The 19441-nt window shown below is 37.0% G+C and overlaps 1 protein-coding gene across 3 annotated transcripts in view; it reads right to left on the bottom strand.

Moving 5' to 3' along the window:
* The window catches only part of TAF4B (TATA-box binding protein associated factor 4b), a 112736-nt gene extending 93732 nt beyond the window's left edge, over positions 1-19004 (bottom strand). For 2 of the 3 annotated variants that reach the window (XM_016160093.2, XM_016160094.2), the window contains exons 1-3: positions 18193-18532; positions 1946-2091; positions 1089-1196 (exon numbers count right to left, since the gene is read on the bottom strand). In XM_016160093.2, the coding sequence (XP_016015579.1) occupies positions 1089-1196; positions 1946-2091; positions 18193-18532 (594 nt within the window). Of the gene's footprint in view, positions 1-1088; positions 1197-1945; positions 2092-18192 lie in introns of all 3 variants that reach the window. The other variant, XM_036229923.1, reaches the window with a different exon arrangement.
* Positions 19005-19441: the final 437 nt, after the last annotated feature.

Below are 19441 nucleotides of genomic sequence, written 5' to 3'. Positions count from 1 at the left end.
AGGAAAGAGAAGAGTCATAAGGGTAACTGACCTGACATCTGGAATACTTAGGATAGCTATCACACAATAGAGGTCAAAGGGAATATGTGCAGTGAATCCAGGTGATCACTTAAGTGCTTCTTGGTATTTCTTTGTCCATTTGTGATGATAAATGGACAAGTGCAGCAACTCTGGCCTAAAAGAGCATGTGATTAGGACCTCATATCATGGATGAAGGTCTGGTCACACTACCAGTTAAGCTACCATGACTAGCACAGTCAATAGGTGAGGGTGAGGCAACAATGAATAACGAGGAGGGAGATGCTAGTATCGGTTCTAGCAGTGAGGACTGTAGTTCATCCTACTAACTTCCTATTCTCTGTTTCCCCAAGGAAGTAACCCACTGGAATCTCAAAAGAGTTGGTGTTCAAAATGAATAAGGAAGTAGATCTCAGTAATGCAAGGAGTATACTGTAATACACCATCGCAGAAAAGATTTGTGTGGCCCTAGCTGTTGGGAATGCCATCAGATATCTTACAGTTGCCAGTGTCTTCAGGTTTGCTCTCAGCTACAGAGAATTACCTTGCCCCAAATTACAACTCTCTCTGGAGAATCCACATCCAATGACTGATCACAAAGGGGAAATTAAGGCCCAGCTAATCTTGTTGGCATACACAATGAGATGACTCTGAGAAGCCATCTTTGCTCCAAAGTTCTCCACTAGATTGGCTGAGGCTTTACTGGGACTGCATCTAATTAAAACTTTTACTTATTCTCCTTCCCTTCCACAGGCATCAATCCCTAATAAATACCCCATCAAAATTCCATTCCAGTACCTGCTTCTAGACACTTTGACACATGGCTATTTGATGCATTTGTATTAATTTAACACATTCAAATAAAACTGGTATTCTAAGAATATACACCATGTTTATCTTGTGTTTCCCAATCCTCCAACAGTTTCCAGTTTGGTAAGTAACATATATCATTGAACTGCTCTCTTCAATGTGATAAAGTCAGCAACTTATATATCTGGCAGGAAACAGATATATAATAAAGAAAGATGAAAGAATAACCAGTGTACACATGGCCACGAGTCACAACTTACTTGTACTGAGGAAGGCTTCGGAACGGTGGTTACCACAGTAGTTCCTATTTGTGTCAATTTTTTAACAGGTGCCACCGCCACTTTTTTGATTAACTGTGAGTTAGAATTCTGCGAGGATAGGTGCATAATACAAAGTCATCGGCATTAGTAATTTAAAATCAATCAGTGTTGTGGCAAACATTAAAATACTTTACCATAGCAAAATTCTCTGTTATACAGGCTTCATAACCTTATGGATTTTATGCACATTATCTACTATGAACCTAACTGGTCAAGTGACCAGTTGAAACTCACTTCATATGCCTAAGGAAGCAACTGGTTTAATAAATATTACGGGATAAGCCTGACTCATCAAGAAAATGCTATACTATATTCATGATTTTCTGTTTAACCAAAGAAAGATGCCCATAATTTTTTTTTTTTTTAAATCTAGCACACAAGGTAAACTTCAGGTACCTAGAAAGATGATCATATATATAAAATAAATCATTTCTTAACAATGTCAAGTTAATGTAATAGTACGGCAGAGTTATGAATTACTTAAAGGTAATTCCTTTAAGATATGAATAAAAATGAATACTGTAAACTATAGTCTTAATATTTTGCCACAAATTAAAATTGAAACAGAATGGTTTTCTTGACATTTTGAGATGCAAACAGCTCTTGAACATTCCAAAATCTTTAGAGTACGAAGGACTATGAAATCTTGATTAAATTAACATATTCCAATAAAGTGGCCTAATTCAAGAAGCTGAGCAGAATCATCCCTTTGATTATTTTTACTGGTGAATACATACACATTTATAAGATAATAGCTGGAAAACAAAAGAAGACGAAAAAACTTTAAGGTATATTACCGGCATCGTACAGAATTTGACTGTTTGAGCATTTGCTTGTACGGCTGGCCTTGAAGTTATGTTACTTGTGGTCTCGGCTCTTGTTACAGCTTGCTGAGGAGATACCAACATCAACTGACCACTGTTACTTTTGATCAAAACTGTTCCTATAGTTAAAAGAAAAAAAAAGTCACCTCAGCTAATAAATGAAGCATAATCACAATATATTACTTCTCCCATTTCTATGAATACTGTAAATGGTCTGGAAAAGTGATTCCTACATACTGAATTCCATGTCTACTAATTATCATATGCAATATGAAACATGTTTTTACTCAAAGCTACTTAAAATATTAAAAGTCCAGGCGTGTGGCTAAGATACTCCTGAAAGAGACAAAATACTTTTCCTTCATGGCATTAAACTATTTATAAAGCTACAGTAAGAAAGATGGTCTGGTAAGGGCACAAGACTACACAAACTAACGAATGGAACAAGCGGCACCGCAGATCAACGAGGAAGAGAGACTATTCAATAGTGTTGCGTCAATAAGTTACCTACATGGAAAAGATCAAAAGTTTCATATCATACATGAAAACCATTAGGGATACAAGAGTAAAAAGTAAAACCATTTAAACTCTTCTTGTAGAAAATTAGCTTTCTAAACTTGGAAAATCAGGAAGAATTCCTCAAATATGCAATATGTGATTCACTGGACTAGATCAAAAGAACTTTTGGTTAGCAAAAGACATCACCAGGTAAAAAGACAAACCACAAAATGGAAGAAAACTGTAGTTCATATATATTCAAAGGGTAAATACACAAACTGCACAAAAGAAACACAGATGTTAATGACAGGAAAAGGTGAATTAAGACCACAGTGAGGTATCACTTTATATCTATCAAATAGTCAAAAATTAAGAAGTCTAATGACAATATAGTGTTACAGAGATGTGCAGCAACAGGAATCCTAACATTTTGATCATGGTAGCACAATCTGGTACAACTGCCTTGCACAACTTTATAAGATCATGCTAGTTGTGCTAGGTGCATATCCTCTAACCCAGTACATCTAAATCTGAAGAAATTCTTGTTCATGTCAGTAGGAGGCACAAGCAAGAATATTCAGAGCTTGAATTCTACTTCAAGAATGGCTGCATGAAGAATTCAACAAACCAGTTCCCAAGCAAAACAAGCATAACTGGTAAAAAGTATTTAAAAACCATCATTTAAAGTCTTTGAAAACTGCCCCCAAGGCATACGGAAAACGGCTACACAATTATTAAAGAAAATCTACTAAAACTCAGTAAGAACAATAAGAATCTGTGGCATCTGAACCACAACCCCCTCCCTCCCTCTCCCTTCCCAATTCTAAATCTAATCTGGGCGGTGTGGCCACTGCAAGATCTCTCTTCTCTCCCAAGCTCCCAGTACAGGGCTATGATATCTTTCTGGAAGGAGCAGGCCACCAGTTTTTCCTACCATGAGCTAGGCAAATTATAGGCAAATTAGAGACAAGTGCATCCAAAAAGTTTCAGTTTCAGGCTTCTTTCACTAATCCCCACTCACAAATGGAAGACTCTACCTTAGGGATGACGCATTGAGAATCCTTGGGCCTCAGCCACTCTTACCCCAGTTCTTTCTTTTGTGGAGGTACCATATTGGACGAGGTAAGCAAAGAAGACCAGAGGCTACCACCCATGCCTAGTACTCACTCCTAAAGCAGAAATATCACTTAAAAGAGAAAAAAGCATGCCAAAATCCTGGTACCTATTCTGAATATTTCCCTAGAGGAACTGTCTTTATTTCAAAGTGTTTGGGAAGCTCAAGGCTTAGGACATTGTCAAATACAATGGAACTATTAAAAGAAAGCTTATAGCTTCATGACAGATACAAGCTAAGTCAAAGGCTTAGCTCTAGTTTACCAGAAAGAACTAGAGGGACAGCTTAGAAGGGCTCCCCTGGGAGCAGAAACCCCAAACAATGACCCCTGTAAACTACCCCTGTAAAGAAGCCAAATTTAATTAAATGAGACTATGGGGCAAGCTAGGCCCTATGGTACTGTTGAAACAATAGAGTAATGGCCGTCAATGAGTGGAGACCAAAAGCTGAATGTGTAACAGCACAGGTAAAGAGCTTAACAGAGAGATCACAGAAAGAGAAATCAAAGAGAGCCCTGCTAAACCCACTGCCATCCCAGCGTGGCTGTACTCATGCCTAAGACTGTGAGCTCTAAAGAGAAGCAACATCAGAGGCTTCCCTGAAAAAATAGACTTCACAAAAGCAATTCAGCCAAGGATTAAAAAAAAATAAAACAAGCAAGCAATAGCAACACATCAAGGGAGTAGGGCCCAGTATCTAGAATTGCTTTTTGTTATGTGTTGTTTTGAATAACAAATAAGATATGCAAAGAAAAAAGAATGAGACACAGGAAAAGAGGTAGGCAATAGAAACCACCCAGGATAAGGACTAGATTTCAGATTTAACAAGGACTTCAAGTAACCAGTATAAATATGTTCAAAAACCTAATAAAAACTATGTTTAAAGTAGTAAAGAAAGGTATGATGATATAGATATCTCATCAAAAAATAAAAAATATCACTAGATGGATGTATTTTTAAAATTCTGTAGTTAAAAAGATTAATAACTAAAATAAAAAATTCACTAGCGAGCCTGGACCTGAAAGGACAAGAGAAAGATCAGTGAGCTTAAAAACAGGTCAATAGAGATTATACCATCCGCAGTACTGAGAGAAAAAGAAGAAGAGCCTCAGAGAAACATGGGACACTGATAAATACACCAAGATAGGTATAATTTGAGTACCAGAAAGAGACATACAAAGAAGCAGAAAAAATATTCAAAGAAATAATGACTGAAAACTTCCCAAATTTGATAAAGAATAATCTAGACATCTAAGTAGCTCTACAAACTCTAAGCAAGATTAATTCAAAGAAACCCACACCAAGACATAGCAAAGTAAAAACATTCAAAGACAAAAGCTTGAGAGCAGCAAGTGAAATATGACTCATTACGTAGAGAACTCCGACAGGATCAACAGCTGACTTCTCATCAGGAACAATGAAAGCAAGAAGGCAGTGGAATGACATATTCCAAATACTGGAAGAAAAAAATGTTAATGAATAATCAGATATCCACCAAAAATGTCTTTTAAAATTGAAAGTTGAATTAATTGATAGAGAGATCGATAAAGGTAAAATACATTCCTAGATAAAAACAAAGAAGATTGGTTGCTAACAGGCATGCAACACATGAAATATTAAATGAAGTTCTTCAGGCTGAAAAAAAAAAAATGTCTCCAGGGAGTAATTTCAATTCACATGAAAAAAGGGCACTGGTCAACATTACTATGTAATTTGACAATATAAATGCATATAACTTCTGCTTTCTTTTCTTACTAGCTTTTAAAAAAAAACTGTATAATACAATATGTATATAATTGTATTGTTGGATGTATAACGTGTAGAAATGTCATATATTTGTAAATGATAGTACAAAGAAAGTGAGTGAGAGTAAAGTTGCATTGCATTATAGAAATGACTTCAGATGGTAACTCAAATCTACAGGAACAAATGAAGAAAACCAGGAATGATAAATAAGAGGGTAATAAAAAAAATGCTACAAATACATCCTTGTTCTTCTTTCTTAGATCACCCTCTTTAAAAGACATAAAATTACATAAATAATCATGATAATGTACTGTTGGGTTAGTAACATACCTAAATGCAATCTGTAGAGCAACAGCAGCAGAAAATAAAAATGAGGGAAATGAGCTAAATAGGAGAAATGTTTCTATACCTCACTGAAATAAGTTAATATAAATGTGAAGTAGATTCTACTAAGATGTCTATTGTAAGCCCTAGAGCAATATATATACATGCATATATATACATATATATATGTATAAAGAAATTAAAATGTAATACTAGAAATATTCATTTAATGAAAAGGAAAGCAGAAAAAAAAAGGGAGGGGGCAGAGAAGAGAAAACAAAAATAAATGGCAGACCTATATCCAATATATCAATAACATTAAAAGTGAATGGATTAGAAGGAATTGGGCAAAATGGTGTAGGTGGTAGAAGCTTTGTTCATTCCCTCTTGCAACCACATCAAAGTTGAGTAAACAGCAAGGAAAATCATGTGGGGATCTAGAGGAACAGAAGCCTTATAACTAGGGAGAGAAATAAGAAATCAGCCTGCAACATTTGGAGGTAGGAAGGGACAAAGACGCGAGGCTACCTGGTCCCCAGTGGCAGAATGGGACAGAGGCTGCAGCAGCCTACAGCTGCAGATGCCTCTTAAAGGGACCCTGTCCGCAACCCTGGTTTTGTGATGACAGACTTTCTCTCTGAGCACCAGAGCCCGACTGGCTGCTCAGGGGTCTCACGGGGGACACTGAGTTGTCCAAGTAAGGGCCGGAGGTGAGGTTTTCTCCCAGGCAGAAGTGATGGCGGTATCCACTGTTCTTCTAGTGAGCTTTCCTCCTTCCCAGTGTGTGGACACTGAGTGGCCATAGCTGAGACTTCATCAAACTGGATAACAAGTCCAGAGGATTACTGAAACTCCGCCTCCCCAACTCACTGCCCCACCCATGCCACATCCAGTTGTGTCCTCAGCAAGTCCTATACACTTGCTGAGCGGCTCCAAGACTCACACTGATGGCAGATGACCTTGGTTTCTGGCAATGGCCTCTTGAGGCAACTATAAGTACAGCACCTGTGGATTGCTTGCTGAATTTTAACAGGTGGCCCCAGAGGGGCACAGGCTGGGGATAAACTTGGTCTGTAGCTAAACCCCTCTCAGGATTGTCCTGCTGGAAACCTACTAAACAAAGCACACTAATAAGACCAGAAAATTTAGATTTGATTGGCAGACAGAAAAAGATACAGAAAGGCAGCCAAAATGGGAAGACAAAGAAGCAGAAACCATATGAAAAACAAAACATGGATCAAAGAAAAATGGACTCAAGCAATCTCACAGATGCAGAGTTCAAAACACTGGTTGTAAAGATGCTTAATGAAATTAAGAGAAATGTAGATGAACTCAGTGAGAACTTCAACAAAGAGATAAAAAACATAAAAATGGAAATGGAAATTATAAAAGGGAACCAGTCAGAAATGAAGAGTACATTACTGAGATAAAGGGTATATTAGAAGGAATCAATAGAGTGGAGGAAGAAGAGGATTGAAACACCGATACAGAGGATGAGGAAACCAAGGATACCCAACCATAATGGCAAGAAAAAAGTAACCGAGAATATATAATAATTTAAGGAGCCTATGGGACAAAATTAAGGGAAATAATGTCTGTGTCATATGGGTACTTGAAGAGGGAGAACAAGAAGATAAATACACACATTTGAAGAAATAATGATGGAAAACTTCACTAACCTGGTGAAGGAAATAGACCTACAACCCTAAGAAGCTGAGAGAGTTTCAAAAAAAATGAACCCGAAGAGGCCCACACCAAGGCACATTATAATTAAAATGCCAAAGGTTAAATACAAATTGGGTTACCTGCAAGGGAGTGTCCATAAGACTGGCAGCTGATTTGTCAAAAGAAACTTTGCAGGACAGGCACAAAATATTCAAAGTGTTGAAAATCCAGGATCTACAACCAAGAATATTTTATCCACCAAAGCTACCATTTAGAGTTGAAGGACAGATAAAGAGTTTTTCCCAGATAAAAATAAGCTAAAGAATTTATCCCCAAGCCAATATTATAGGAAATGTTAGATGGACTTCTTTAAGAAGAAAAAACAGGTATCAAAAATATGAATAAAGAATGGTAGTAACTACAAATTTATCAACAAGTATCTCAAACTGAAAAGAATTAAGTTCTCCAACCAACAGATAAGGAAGCTGAATGGGTAAGAAAACAAGACTCCTACATACGCTACCTACAAGAGATTCACTTCAGATTAAAAGACACACAGAGACTAAAAGGAAGAGGATAGAAAAAGATATTGCCTTGATGGGCCTAGGGTATTGCACTGAATGAAATAAGTCAGATAAAGACAAATACCACATAATTTCATGTATATGTGGAATCTAAAGAACAAAATAAATAACAAAAAAAATGGAAACAAATTCACAGATACAGAGAATATTTTGATGGCTATTAGACGGGAAGGAGGATTGGGGGAGACGATGAAAAAAGGCAAAAGGATTAAGAAGTACAAATGGAGAGATACGAAATGGTCATGGAGATAAAAAGTGTAGCATGAAGAAAATAGTGAATAATGTTGTAAAAAATAGGTAAAGGGGAAGGGGGACACCTGATTTAGTGGGGTGACCACTTCATCAGTTATACAGATCTCTAGTCACTATGCTGTACAACTGAAACAAATATATTATTGTATGTCAACTATAACTGAAAAAACTCATTGAATTATACAATGTAAATATGAGCAACTAATTGTCTATTACACTTCAATAAAAGCTGGGGGAGAGGAGTGAATAGATTAAATAATCCAATAAAAAAGGCAAAAGTGTTAGACTGGAATAAAAAAAAAGAAAAGATCCAACTATATGCTGCCTACAGGAGACATACCCTAGATTCAAAAATACAAAAAAAAAAAAAAAAAAAAAAAGTGAAAGTGAAAGAACAAGAAAGATATACCACACAACAGCAACCATAAGAAAGCTGAAATGGCCATATTAGAATCAGGCAAAGTAAGCTAAAACAAAACGTATTGCTCAAGAAAAGGAGGGGAATTTTATAATTGATAAAACAGCTAGTGGATCAGGGACATGTAACAATGCTAAAGGTATATGCACCAAAAAAGAGCCCAAAATATGTGAAGCAAAAGCTGGCATAAATGAAGAGAAAAACTAACAATTCAGTAATACTTGGGAGACTTCAATACCCCTACTTTGACTAAAGGACAGACAATTACATAGATCAACAAGAAAATCAAATACTTGAACAACTCTGTAAACCAACTAGACCTAAAACACATCGATAGAATACTCTACTCGACAACATTATTCTTCTTAAGTGTCCATGGAACACTCACGATAGACCATATACTAGGACATTAAACAAACCTCAATAAATTTAGAAGGACTGAAGTCATACAATGTATGGCCTCAAACTACGTTTGTTTACGACATGGTTTACTAAATATTATAAGCCCACTGTTGAGACTTAACTGCTCAGAAAAAAAGATACCTTTCAAAAAATTACTGCTCACTGGTATCACACCTGGTCACCCAAGAGCTCTGATGGTGATGTACAATGAGGCTGTTGTCTTCATGCCTGCTAACAGTGTTCATTCTGCAGCCCATGAATCAAGCAGTAATTTGAACTTTCAAGTTTTATAATTTAAGATATACGTTTTATAAGGCTATAGCTGCCATAGATGGATCTGGGCAAAATAAATTGAAAACCTTTTGAAAAGAATTCACCATTCTAGATGTCATTAAAAACATTCATAATTCATGAAACAAGGTCAAAATTTCAGCATTAACAGAAATTTAGAAGTTGATTCCAATCCTCATGGATGTCTTGAAGGCTTCAAGACTTCAGTAGAGAAAGTAATCACAGACATGGTGGAAATCGCAAGAGAACTAGAATTAGAAGTACACCCCAATTGGAAGGGGAGCCTGAAGATGTGACTAAATTACTATAATCTCATGATAAAACTTTAACTGATGAGGAGCTGCTTGTTATGGATGAGCAAGAAAACAGTTTAAGATATAATCTACTCCTGGTGAGAATGCTGTGAAGACCTGAAATGATAACAAAGAATTTAGACTATTACATAAACTTAGTTGATAAAGCAGCAGCAGAGTTTTAGTATGATTCCAATTTTGAAAGAAATCCTATGGTGGGTAAAATGCTTGTCAAACCGCATCACATCCTATAGAGAAACGTTTGTGAAAGGAAGAGCCAATCAACACAGCAAACTTTAATACCGTCTTATTTTAAGAATTTGCCACAGCCACCCCAACCTTCAGCATCCAGCACCCTGATCAGTCAGCAGCCATAAACATTGAGGCAAGACCCTCTACCAGAAAAAAGATTACAACTTGCTGAAGGCTCAGATGATGGTTAACATTTTTTAAGAAGAAAGTATTTTAAAATTATACTACTGTACACTTAACAGATGATAGTACAGTATAAACATAACTTTTACATGCAATGAGAAACCACAGGATTCATGTGACTCATTTTATTGAGATAGTCACTTTACTGTGGAGTTCTAGAACCAAACCTACAATATCACCAAGGTATGCTTGTAGAATAGAGAACAATTTAGAAAAATGAAAAAAAAAAGTTGGTTTTTCAAAAAGATCAACAAAACTGACCTAGATTGACTAAAAGGAGAGAAGGCTCTAAACTACTAAAATTAGGAATGAAAGAGGAGACATTACAACTAATCTTATATAAAGAAAAGGATTATAAGGAAATACTATAAATAATTGTAAACTGATAAATTAGATAACTTACATGAAAAGTCTGAATTCCTACAAAAACAAAAACTACTGAAACCAATTCATGAAAATAGGCAATCTGAATAGACATCTAACAAGGGATCCAATTAGTAATCAAAAAAATATCTACAAGAAAATCCCAGATCCAGATGGCTTCATTGGGGAATTCTAACAAATATCTGAGGAAAATTAATGCTACTCTTTCACAAACTATTCCGCAAAATAGAAGAGGAGGAAACATGTCTCAACTCATTCTGTAAGGTCAGTATTATCCTAATATCAAAACCAGACAAAGATCACAAAATGAGAGATCAACATGTCTTATCAACATAGATGCAAAAATTCTCAGCAAAGTACTAACAAACTGAATCCAGCATTATGTAAACAGTGTGATACCCAATAACCAAGTGATATTTATCTCAGTATGCAAAGTTGGTTTAACATCTGAACGTTATTGTAAAACACCCTATCAATAAAACAGACGACTCTCTGCCACATGATCATCTCAGTAGATTAGGAAAAAGTATTTGATGAAATCTGACACCCTTTCTTTCAAGATAAAAACATTCAACAAAATAGGAATAAAAGGAAACTTCTTTAACCTAATAGAGGGGATCTACAAAAGACCCACAGCTAACATCATACTTAACGTGGAGACTAAATGCTTTCTCCCTAAGATCAGAAACAAGATATCTGAGAGGAGCAATGAGACAAGAACACTTACTCCATCACTCCAACTCAACCTTGTACCGTGAGTTCTAGCCGGGGCAAGTAAGCAAGAAAATAAAGGGCATACAGATTAGAAAGAAGTAAAACTGTATTCACAGATAATATAACCTTATATATAGAAAATCCTAACAATCCTAACAAATCCTAACAAAATCCATGAAAAAACTTAAAATTAATAAACGAGTTCATCTAGGCAGCTGGATACAAGATCAATATACAAAAACCATCTCTATACACTTGCGATGAATAAGAAAACAATTCCATTTACAAAGGATCAAAAAAAGAATAATATACTTAGGAATAAATTTAACAAAATATATATAAAATTAATACTCTGGAAACTACAAAATGTTGAAGAAAATTAAAGAAAATATAAATAAATGAAAAGACATTCCCTGTTTGTGAGAGACTTAATACCTAACTTACCTGATTGTTAAGGGTATCCAATGAGACAATACATTTAAAAGGGTTTCTGTATTTTAAAGTTTGTAGTAGTTGTTATTAATGCCAAAAGGTCCACAATCCAAACTCAACTAAGTATTCAAAACATCACTAAGAGGTACTATTAAAGTTGTTGTAAATAGACAATACAGTAGTCCACCCCCATCCACAGTTTCACTTTCTGCAGTTTCAGTTACCTAAGGTCAACTGTGATCCAAAAATATTAAATGGAAAATTCCAGAAATAAACTACTCATAAGTTTTAAATTGCATGCCATTCTGAGTAGCATAATGAAATCTCATGCCTTCTTGCTCTATCCTGAGACATGAATCATCCCTTTGTCTAGAGTATACATGCTGTCTACACTACCCTGCCCAGTAGTCACTTAGTAACCATCTCATTACCATATCTCTGTGCTTGTGTTCAAGTAACCCCTATATTACTTAATAATGACCCCAAAGCACAAAAGTAGTGATGCTGGCAATTCAGATGTGCTGAAGAAAATTCGTAAGGCATACGTATATATAAGAAAAAACGTAGTATATATAGGGTTCAATACTATCCATGGTTTCAGACATCCACTGGGGGTCTTTGGCTACATCTCCCTCAGACATGGGTGGACTACTGTACTGAGAATAAAATAACTGGCTCATCTGAACTCTGGATCCACTTCTGACTAAATTTTTATCTAACCCGAAAGCCCAATTCCAATGAGCAAAAACCTAGTAAAAACTAATAATTAAAAATATAAAGGAAACTGAACATAAACCTCTCTTCTGAAGACCAATTACCACATCTCTTTGAATCCAATCCTGATAAATATGAGATTTAATTTTTCCAATAATAAAAGGACAGCCAGCCTTGCCTATTTATTCTAGATTTATTAAAAGAAAATAATCATACATTAGGTTACAAAAAAATCTTTCCCATAAAAATATTAAGAAATTAAAGTGTAAAGTGGTCTAGTGTCCACTCTCTAATCTGGTACATAATCTACAATACTCTACTTTTCTCCCCGGTGAACTGCTATATCCCAAAAAGTCTTTCCTACTTTGTTTTGGGGGTAAGCTGATCTGGATCCACTTGTTTCTCCATATTCATGAAAAGACGGCAGATCTAAGAGCCAGAAAGACTTTAGAATTCACCAATTATAATTTAATACCTACATAAATGCCTGACTGGTGACTTTATAGTCTCTACTCAAATAAGTCCAGGATTAGGAAGATGGAGATGTATAAGTATTGCTCCTTCGCAAGCAGACAAGAAATATAAAGTCTTTCCTTAATATGGAACCAAAATGTGCTCCCATTAATATTCACAGATACAAGGGTCCCTTGTGCAACCACATAAATAAGCCTACTTTTTATTCCCACAGGGCAGTCCTTTAAATACTTATAAAGGCAGTTAACATATCCTAAATTTTTTCTTCCTCAGGTACCATGGACCCAATTCCTTTAATTTTCCAAATGTCATGTTTCCCTTACTGGGCTTAAAGTCACTTCGATTGCCCTCTTTCTCTCATTCTCATAATTATTTGAGTAAATGAAAGAAAGAAAAATTAAGTCCTGGTTATGATACATTTCCCCTATCCTCCATTTACATAGTTGATTTGTCAATACAAAGTTTCTATTTACTGCTATTAAATTTCATCTTTTAAAAGTAGCACCAGAAGATTTCTGGTGATTTTCACTTTTTTTTTTTTTTGACTTTCCATATTCCTGATTGTTTTTATATATTCATGTAATAGTTTACAAAAATTAAAGGACTGTTGGCGAAAAGTTAAGATCAGGGTAATCTAAGGAAATTCTGGAAATCTATGATTTCCAGGAGAGGATTTGTGTCTACTACTATATCCACAGTACTTAGCATAGAACCTAGCATACTGTTAGCACTGAAATGTATGAGTAAATAATCATTAGGTTTAAAACACTCATATTTCCTTCATCTCGTAATTCCAATTATTGTTATCTGTACCAAGAAAATAATCAAGATGCACAACACAAGCTAAGTACAAAAACATTTTGTTTACTTTTAAGTAACTTTAAAAAAAAAAAAAAAAGCAAAAGCAATCTAAATGGACAAATTGAGAAATGACTGAATAATGGACAATGCAGAGACTAAATTAAACTTTTGAGTTTATAACACACAAAAGTGTCACTATATAAATGGCAAGTGAAAACCGAGATAAAAAAATTTTATCATAGAACCTCAAGTACATAAAACGAAAAAGGCACGAATACATTTCTTTCCCCTAAAGAAACTAAAAGTTATTGGGGAGTAAAATATTCTATATTTTATTGCAGTTCTATATTTGATGTGACACTTTTGTCATAATTTTTAAAACTCACTGTAAATGGGTTCATTTTATAAATAACAAAAATTGTAGTTCAATAAAGTTGACATAAAAAGGAAACTTAAAAAACACTCAAAATATTTGGGGGCAATATTTTTGGTTTCCAAATTTTCTATAATTTTTCCATAAGAAAAATATGGTGGAGGTGGGTAGACATTGAGGTTATTTAAATGTTCATCCTTTTAAACTATTCAGAATTTGATGGATGCTAATACATATTAGATTAATAGCAACTACAGGGTACCTAGAGCCAAATGCTACACAGGCACCTTAAGTATTCAGGACATTCCTGCTATATAATATTGTATCCCACACAGTGTTCCCCAGGGTTCTGTGACATGCAAGCCTGTGTACTTATTTTATTTAATCCATATTCCTGATTGTTTTTATATATTCATGTATTAGAAGTATAGTATATACTTCTATGAAGAAGTTATGATCCACTATTTAGACACAAGAAAAGTGAGCTTCAGGATATTAATAAACTTGCCCAAGATTTCAAAGCTATTAAGTGGCAGAGCTGGGATTTAAATCCAGGTCTGTTGATTCCAAGGCCAATATTCTACCCTATATTGCTACACTCCACTACTTTCCCAAAAGGCTAGGTTTCCAAGTCCCTTGTTATCTACGAACTTGATCAGCACACCACCTAGTTCTTACTCTGTGGCCCTGAACTAAACCTTCCAGCTACTATATATTATATACTTACTTTACTTCAAAGTAACAAGAGCCTACTTAGGCATAGTTACACAGTAAGTAACAAATTTATAAAATATTGTCATCCAGACCACATTTCTCTATATTGAAAATCTTCCTCTCTCCACTCAATTAAAGACTAATTTTCTTTTACCATTAATCAAAGTTAAGTCTACGAAATGACTCAGATTCCATGGACAGTCTTTTAAAATTAAGTATTAATGTTGTCAATTACGCATTTAAACAATATTTTGGGAGTAAAATTTGGCAATATCTATTAAAATATAGATGCCAACAATTCTACTTCCAGTAATCTGTCCTATAAAAACATGTTTACAAAACTGCAAAAAAAAAATACAAAGGTGTTTATTACAGCATTATTTGTAATAACATAAAATAGTGCACACAGTATCAATGTCTGTGAATAGAAAAGTGTTCCAAAAATGATGGGCATCGGTACAACAGACTACTAAGCAATTCAAAAAAATGAGAATGATTTATAAGTACTAACATGAAAAAGAAGCAAATTGTTAGTGGTGATACTCTAGTGAAGTATTACATTTTGGTAATTGTTTTTTCACATTTTACTACTTTTGTAAGCAAATAAGCAAAGAAATTAAAAATAAAACACACTGACATGTACCATGGCCCTTGGAATCCCTTAAGGGCTGCAGCCTGATTGCCCCCTATCCTCTCCACATATACTCATACATGCATTCAAATACTTAAGTGTTTTCCCTGTGCCAAACAACATACTCGGCCCTGGGGATGATAAAGTCAGCCACACAGAGTCTCTACCTTTGTGGAACTTAGTCGAACAGGGAAGCAATAAAACTAAAGTATGAGAGTAGTATGGTGGTTAAAGTCTTACAGAGTGCAAGTGAAAACACAAACTAAACCTAACCTAGTCTTGCAGAACAGCAGCTGGAAAGGAGTGCCAGCACTTTCTCCTGAGGAATGACAACTATCCATAGAATGAGTAATGCCATAGACCCTATCCAGTTAAGATGACTCTACAGCCTTTGAAATCCAAACAGCCTGTGGTGCATATGATGAGCGCTGAAAAGAAGAGCCTCTCATTTCATGAAGTCAGGAAGCACTGTTACAACTGTGGAAGCCGATGATCGTGTAACATCCATTTGATAAAGCCAGGGTGGAAACAGGGACCGCCAGCTTATTTGGGAACTGGTTCAGGAATTTGAGAAAGCGGATGCAAATCCTATGCCACATCTCAGGACGAAGGAGTTGATGAATAAGGACCTCAACGGTCTCTCAAATAACTTTTGCAAACTTCTGTACGGTATGACTGTCAAGCAGAATTTATCACAATTTATAACATAAAAGGAATAATCAAGTCCTTCACTTTCAAATAAGTGATAAGAGAGACAGAATACCAAAAACAGAAATTGCCACGGTCTGGCCTAAAATACCACATGTTCACAAAAAAGAAGATTGAATAGGTTGCTAAAAATAACATTTGACAGAAAAATAAATAATTTTCCGACCTACATTATAATTTCTTTCATTTCTTCACAAAGCCCCCTCCTTCTGTATTTCCACCCCTGCTCCTTAGAAAAACTGGTGGTGCATATTTATTCGTTTTAAACCAGTTCTGTTGATAAAGGAAATTCTGAACTAAAGAGAAATCAAAATACATTAGGTGTACATTACCTTGGAAAAAGAAGAGCTGGTTTCTCTATAATTAAAGCATCTTTGAGTAATCAACTTCTAATGCTAAGTATATAAATGAAATGGTACAAGAATCATAACCTTTGCTACTTTAATCAGTGTTTCCATTTTATTCAACTATTGTTTATCATATTCTGCACCAATGAGAGCACAAATGTTACTATGCTCTTCTGCCATACATCAAAAAAAATTCCCCAAAAATGATCCTCAAAGCACCTCTCCACCTCCTCTGTAATTAACAATTTCTAAAGGCAATTTATTGTCCCTCTTTTAAGCGAATTTCTCCATGGTGAACAACATAAAATGTTTTAGAGTCATTTAGAGATCACGTTTTTAGTCTGTGGTCCTGGTTTGCTGCTATTGAGCTCTGGCAAGTTTCAGTTTTGGTTTCTCGGTATAAAAAGACTAGGCTCTAAAATTTTATAAATCACCTTTTAGCACTAAGGCTCAATAAAGCATACTGTCCACACAAGCCAACTGGTAAGCACAGTGTTGTGGAAAGAGTGAAGTTAAACAGACTTGGATTCAAATTCCCTCTGACGCCTATGAGTTTTGCATGAGGCAAATTTTTACACTTAGAGAAAGAGGTTATTTGCTACCTATTATGACCAACACAAAAAAGAATATAAATAATGTATAAAAAGTGCCTAGCCCTCATAAAGTGATTAATTGCCACTTATTAGCAAGTTTTACTCTTGAAAATTCTTCCATCTTTAATACTTCTTAGTTTCTAAACAGGAATTCACTGATTAGACAGTTTAGTTTTTAATAAATTAGGGAGTTATTTCATTCAAACACATTTGTAACTACTTCACGCACACAGGATGACAATTTAGAACAAGTGGGAAATGTATCCAGTGGTGCAGTTTAACAAGTGTATGTACCTTGTGAACCATACAAAACCGAAACAGAACTTCATCATAAGTGAAGAACATAGCCTTACCACAATGTTCATGACCAAATAGAAGATTAGCTACCAAAGAATTCCCATCATTTTGCTAGGGGATACTGAAATCCATCTTGGTAGGTCAGAGTTGAATATCTGCTGAGCAAAATTAAGGGAAGACAATATAAATGAGTAGAGTTCACTCCGAAGAATGTAAGGTGTGCTTTCTGATCCACTGAAATTCCAAGACTTTCAATAGAGGAAAGGAAAGTAGACGACTCAAAAATCTTTCAGCATGTTTATAATATGCAAATAATCATGAAGCAAAACCTTAGCATAAATCGTGAAAAACAGCCCAAGAGAGTAAACCCTAAGATAAAAACTAGTCACATGCTCATAAACTATAGCACTCAGACTGCTCAAATATAACAATCACATGGCTCCAATCTATTTGTCAACTCTGCCACTTGCTCCTTGGGAGAGGGAGCCTTCCAAATGGAAGTTACAATCATTACACATCTAAAGATGGTGCACGAAAGAGCGTTATTCATTTCTAGTACTATAAAGCAGTGAACATATTTTGACTTGCTTAAATTTAAAATTCTCTTTCAGTATTAACGTCCAAGAAAATTTAAATACTTTTTTTTTACATGGTAATGTGTGGATATATAAATTGATCCTTTCTCCACATGAAAATAAATTTTAGCTATACTCTATCTTCCCCCACGTAAGAGCCAGTGCCTCAAAGGCACTCCCCTAAATATGCTGCTCTTTTACTGTGTCACTTAGGTGAAACATTCTTCCCTTAAATATGGAAAGAAAAACTATGCAGTAAGGACTCAAAGAGGCTACATTTATTGTACAGCCAAATCACTGCTCTGCAAAGTAAAGATTATGAAAGGTTCTCTTGGCTGAGTTTTTTAGAGCTACCAGCAAGAAGGCGCAATCCGGGGCTTCGAAGTTTCCCGTGTCACCGCTGGCGGACCGATGGATAAATGAGAAAAGGTGATCAACGTACCTGGAGGAAGCTGCAAATTAGCAGGCAACTGGATTGTTGTGTTGGGGGCTTTCACGGCGACTATCTGAGGAGCAGGCAGCACAGGGCCGCTGCTGAGTTTAGGAAGAGCACTGACAGGAGCCACTTTGGTCACCAGGGTCCCCACAGAGGACCGCAGGGGCTGGGACACCGTGGGCTCCATGCAGACACTGACAGGAGCCTTAGTCACGGCGCCTAGGGGCACCGGAGTGCTCTCCACCCGGAGCGGCAGAGCCCCGGCAGGGGCCATGGTCAAGGTCCCGGAGGCGCTCACACCAGCAGGAGAAGCGGCGCCGGCCGGTTCCGTAAGGCCCGCGGGCATCCCCCAGATGGATTACTGGCAGCTGCCGCGCTGCCGTTCCGGGAGCAGGAGCAAGCCGAGGCTTGACAAGCAGCAGCTGACTTCAGGGAAGCTTCCGCTCCACAGCATCGCTGGGGAGAGGCTCAGGGGCCGCGACACAGAAGTCAATGATGGGCGCCAGCTGGAAGCGGGACCCGCGTGCGGTAGGGATCTTCCTCCTGTCCGCGTGGCCCCGCAGGCAGCAACACCTGCTCCGCCGCTCGCCGCTTCCTCAGCGGCGCTCCCACGTGCACCCGCTGAGCCCGCTACAGTCCAGCTTGTCTGCGCGGCCCCCGAAAGGGCGTCGCTTTGGTTCCCACCTCCCAGCCTAACTCTACGCCGCGGTTCCCCCGCCAGAAATTTCAAAACCACAAACCCCGAGCGCCCCTTAGGCCCCTACGCACGCTCAGCACTGCCCTACCCTGCGACCACGCCAGCCATGTTTATATAGCCACGCGGAGACCTCGCGCACGCGCACAGGCCGCCGCCACCGCCCCGGGCTTTCCCCGGAATCCAGCCACGTAATTGGCCACAGACTGGAATCGCGCTCGTGACGTCAATGAGGACGGCTCCAGAGGGCGTTAGAATCTTCCCCAGAATCCCGAGGAAGGAGGTGCGGGTTGCCAAAAATCTACCACGTGGGAGGGGCGAACCGCACTTGGTAAACTGCAGCAGCCGCGTTCTTCTTAGTATACCCAGTTGCGTGAGCCTTAAAAAGCCAGGACCAGACGTCTCAAAGGCTTCTATTTTTTAAGCAAAAAATGTGGAGGACTGATTTTGGAGAACGGTAACTCATAAAAACTCAATCACTCTTCCTCTGTGGTTTTCTGTGGGCTTTACTCTAAAGCGTCGCTAAAATTAGAATTACAATTGACATTGTGAAATTTTCTT

This window comes from Rousettus aegyptiacus, unplaced genomic scaffold (assembly GCF_014176215.1).
Source record: "Rousettus aegyptiacus isolate mRouAeg1 unplaced genomic scaffold, mRouAeg1.p scaffold_m13_p_12, whole genome shotgun sequence".
NCBI lineage: Eukaryota > Metazoa > Chordata > Mammalia > Chiroptera > Pteropodidae > Rousettus > Rousettus aegyptiacus.
The sequence above is the reverse complement of the archived record's forward strand: the minus strand, read 5'-3'. Positions and strand labels throughout refer to the sequence as shown.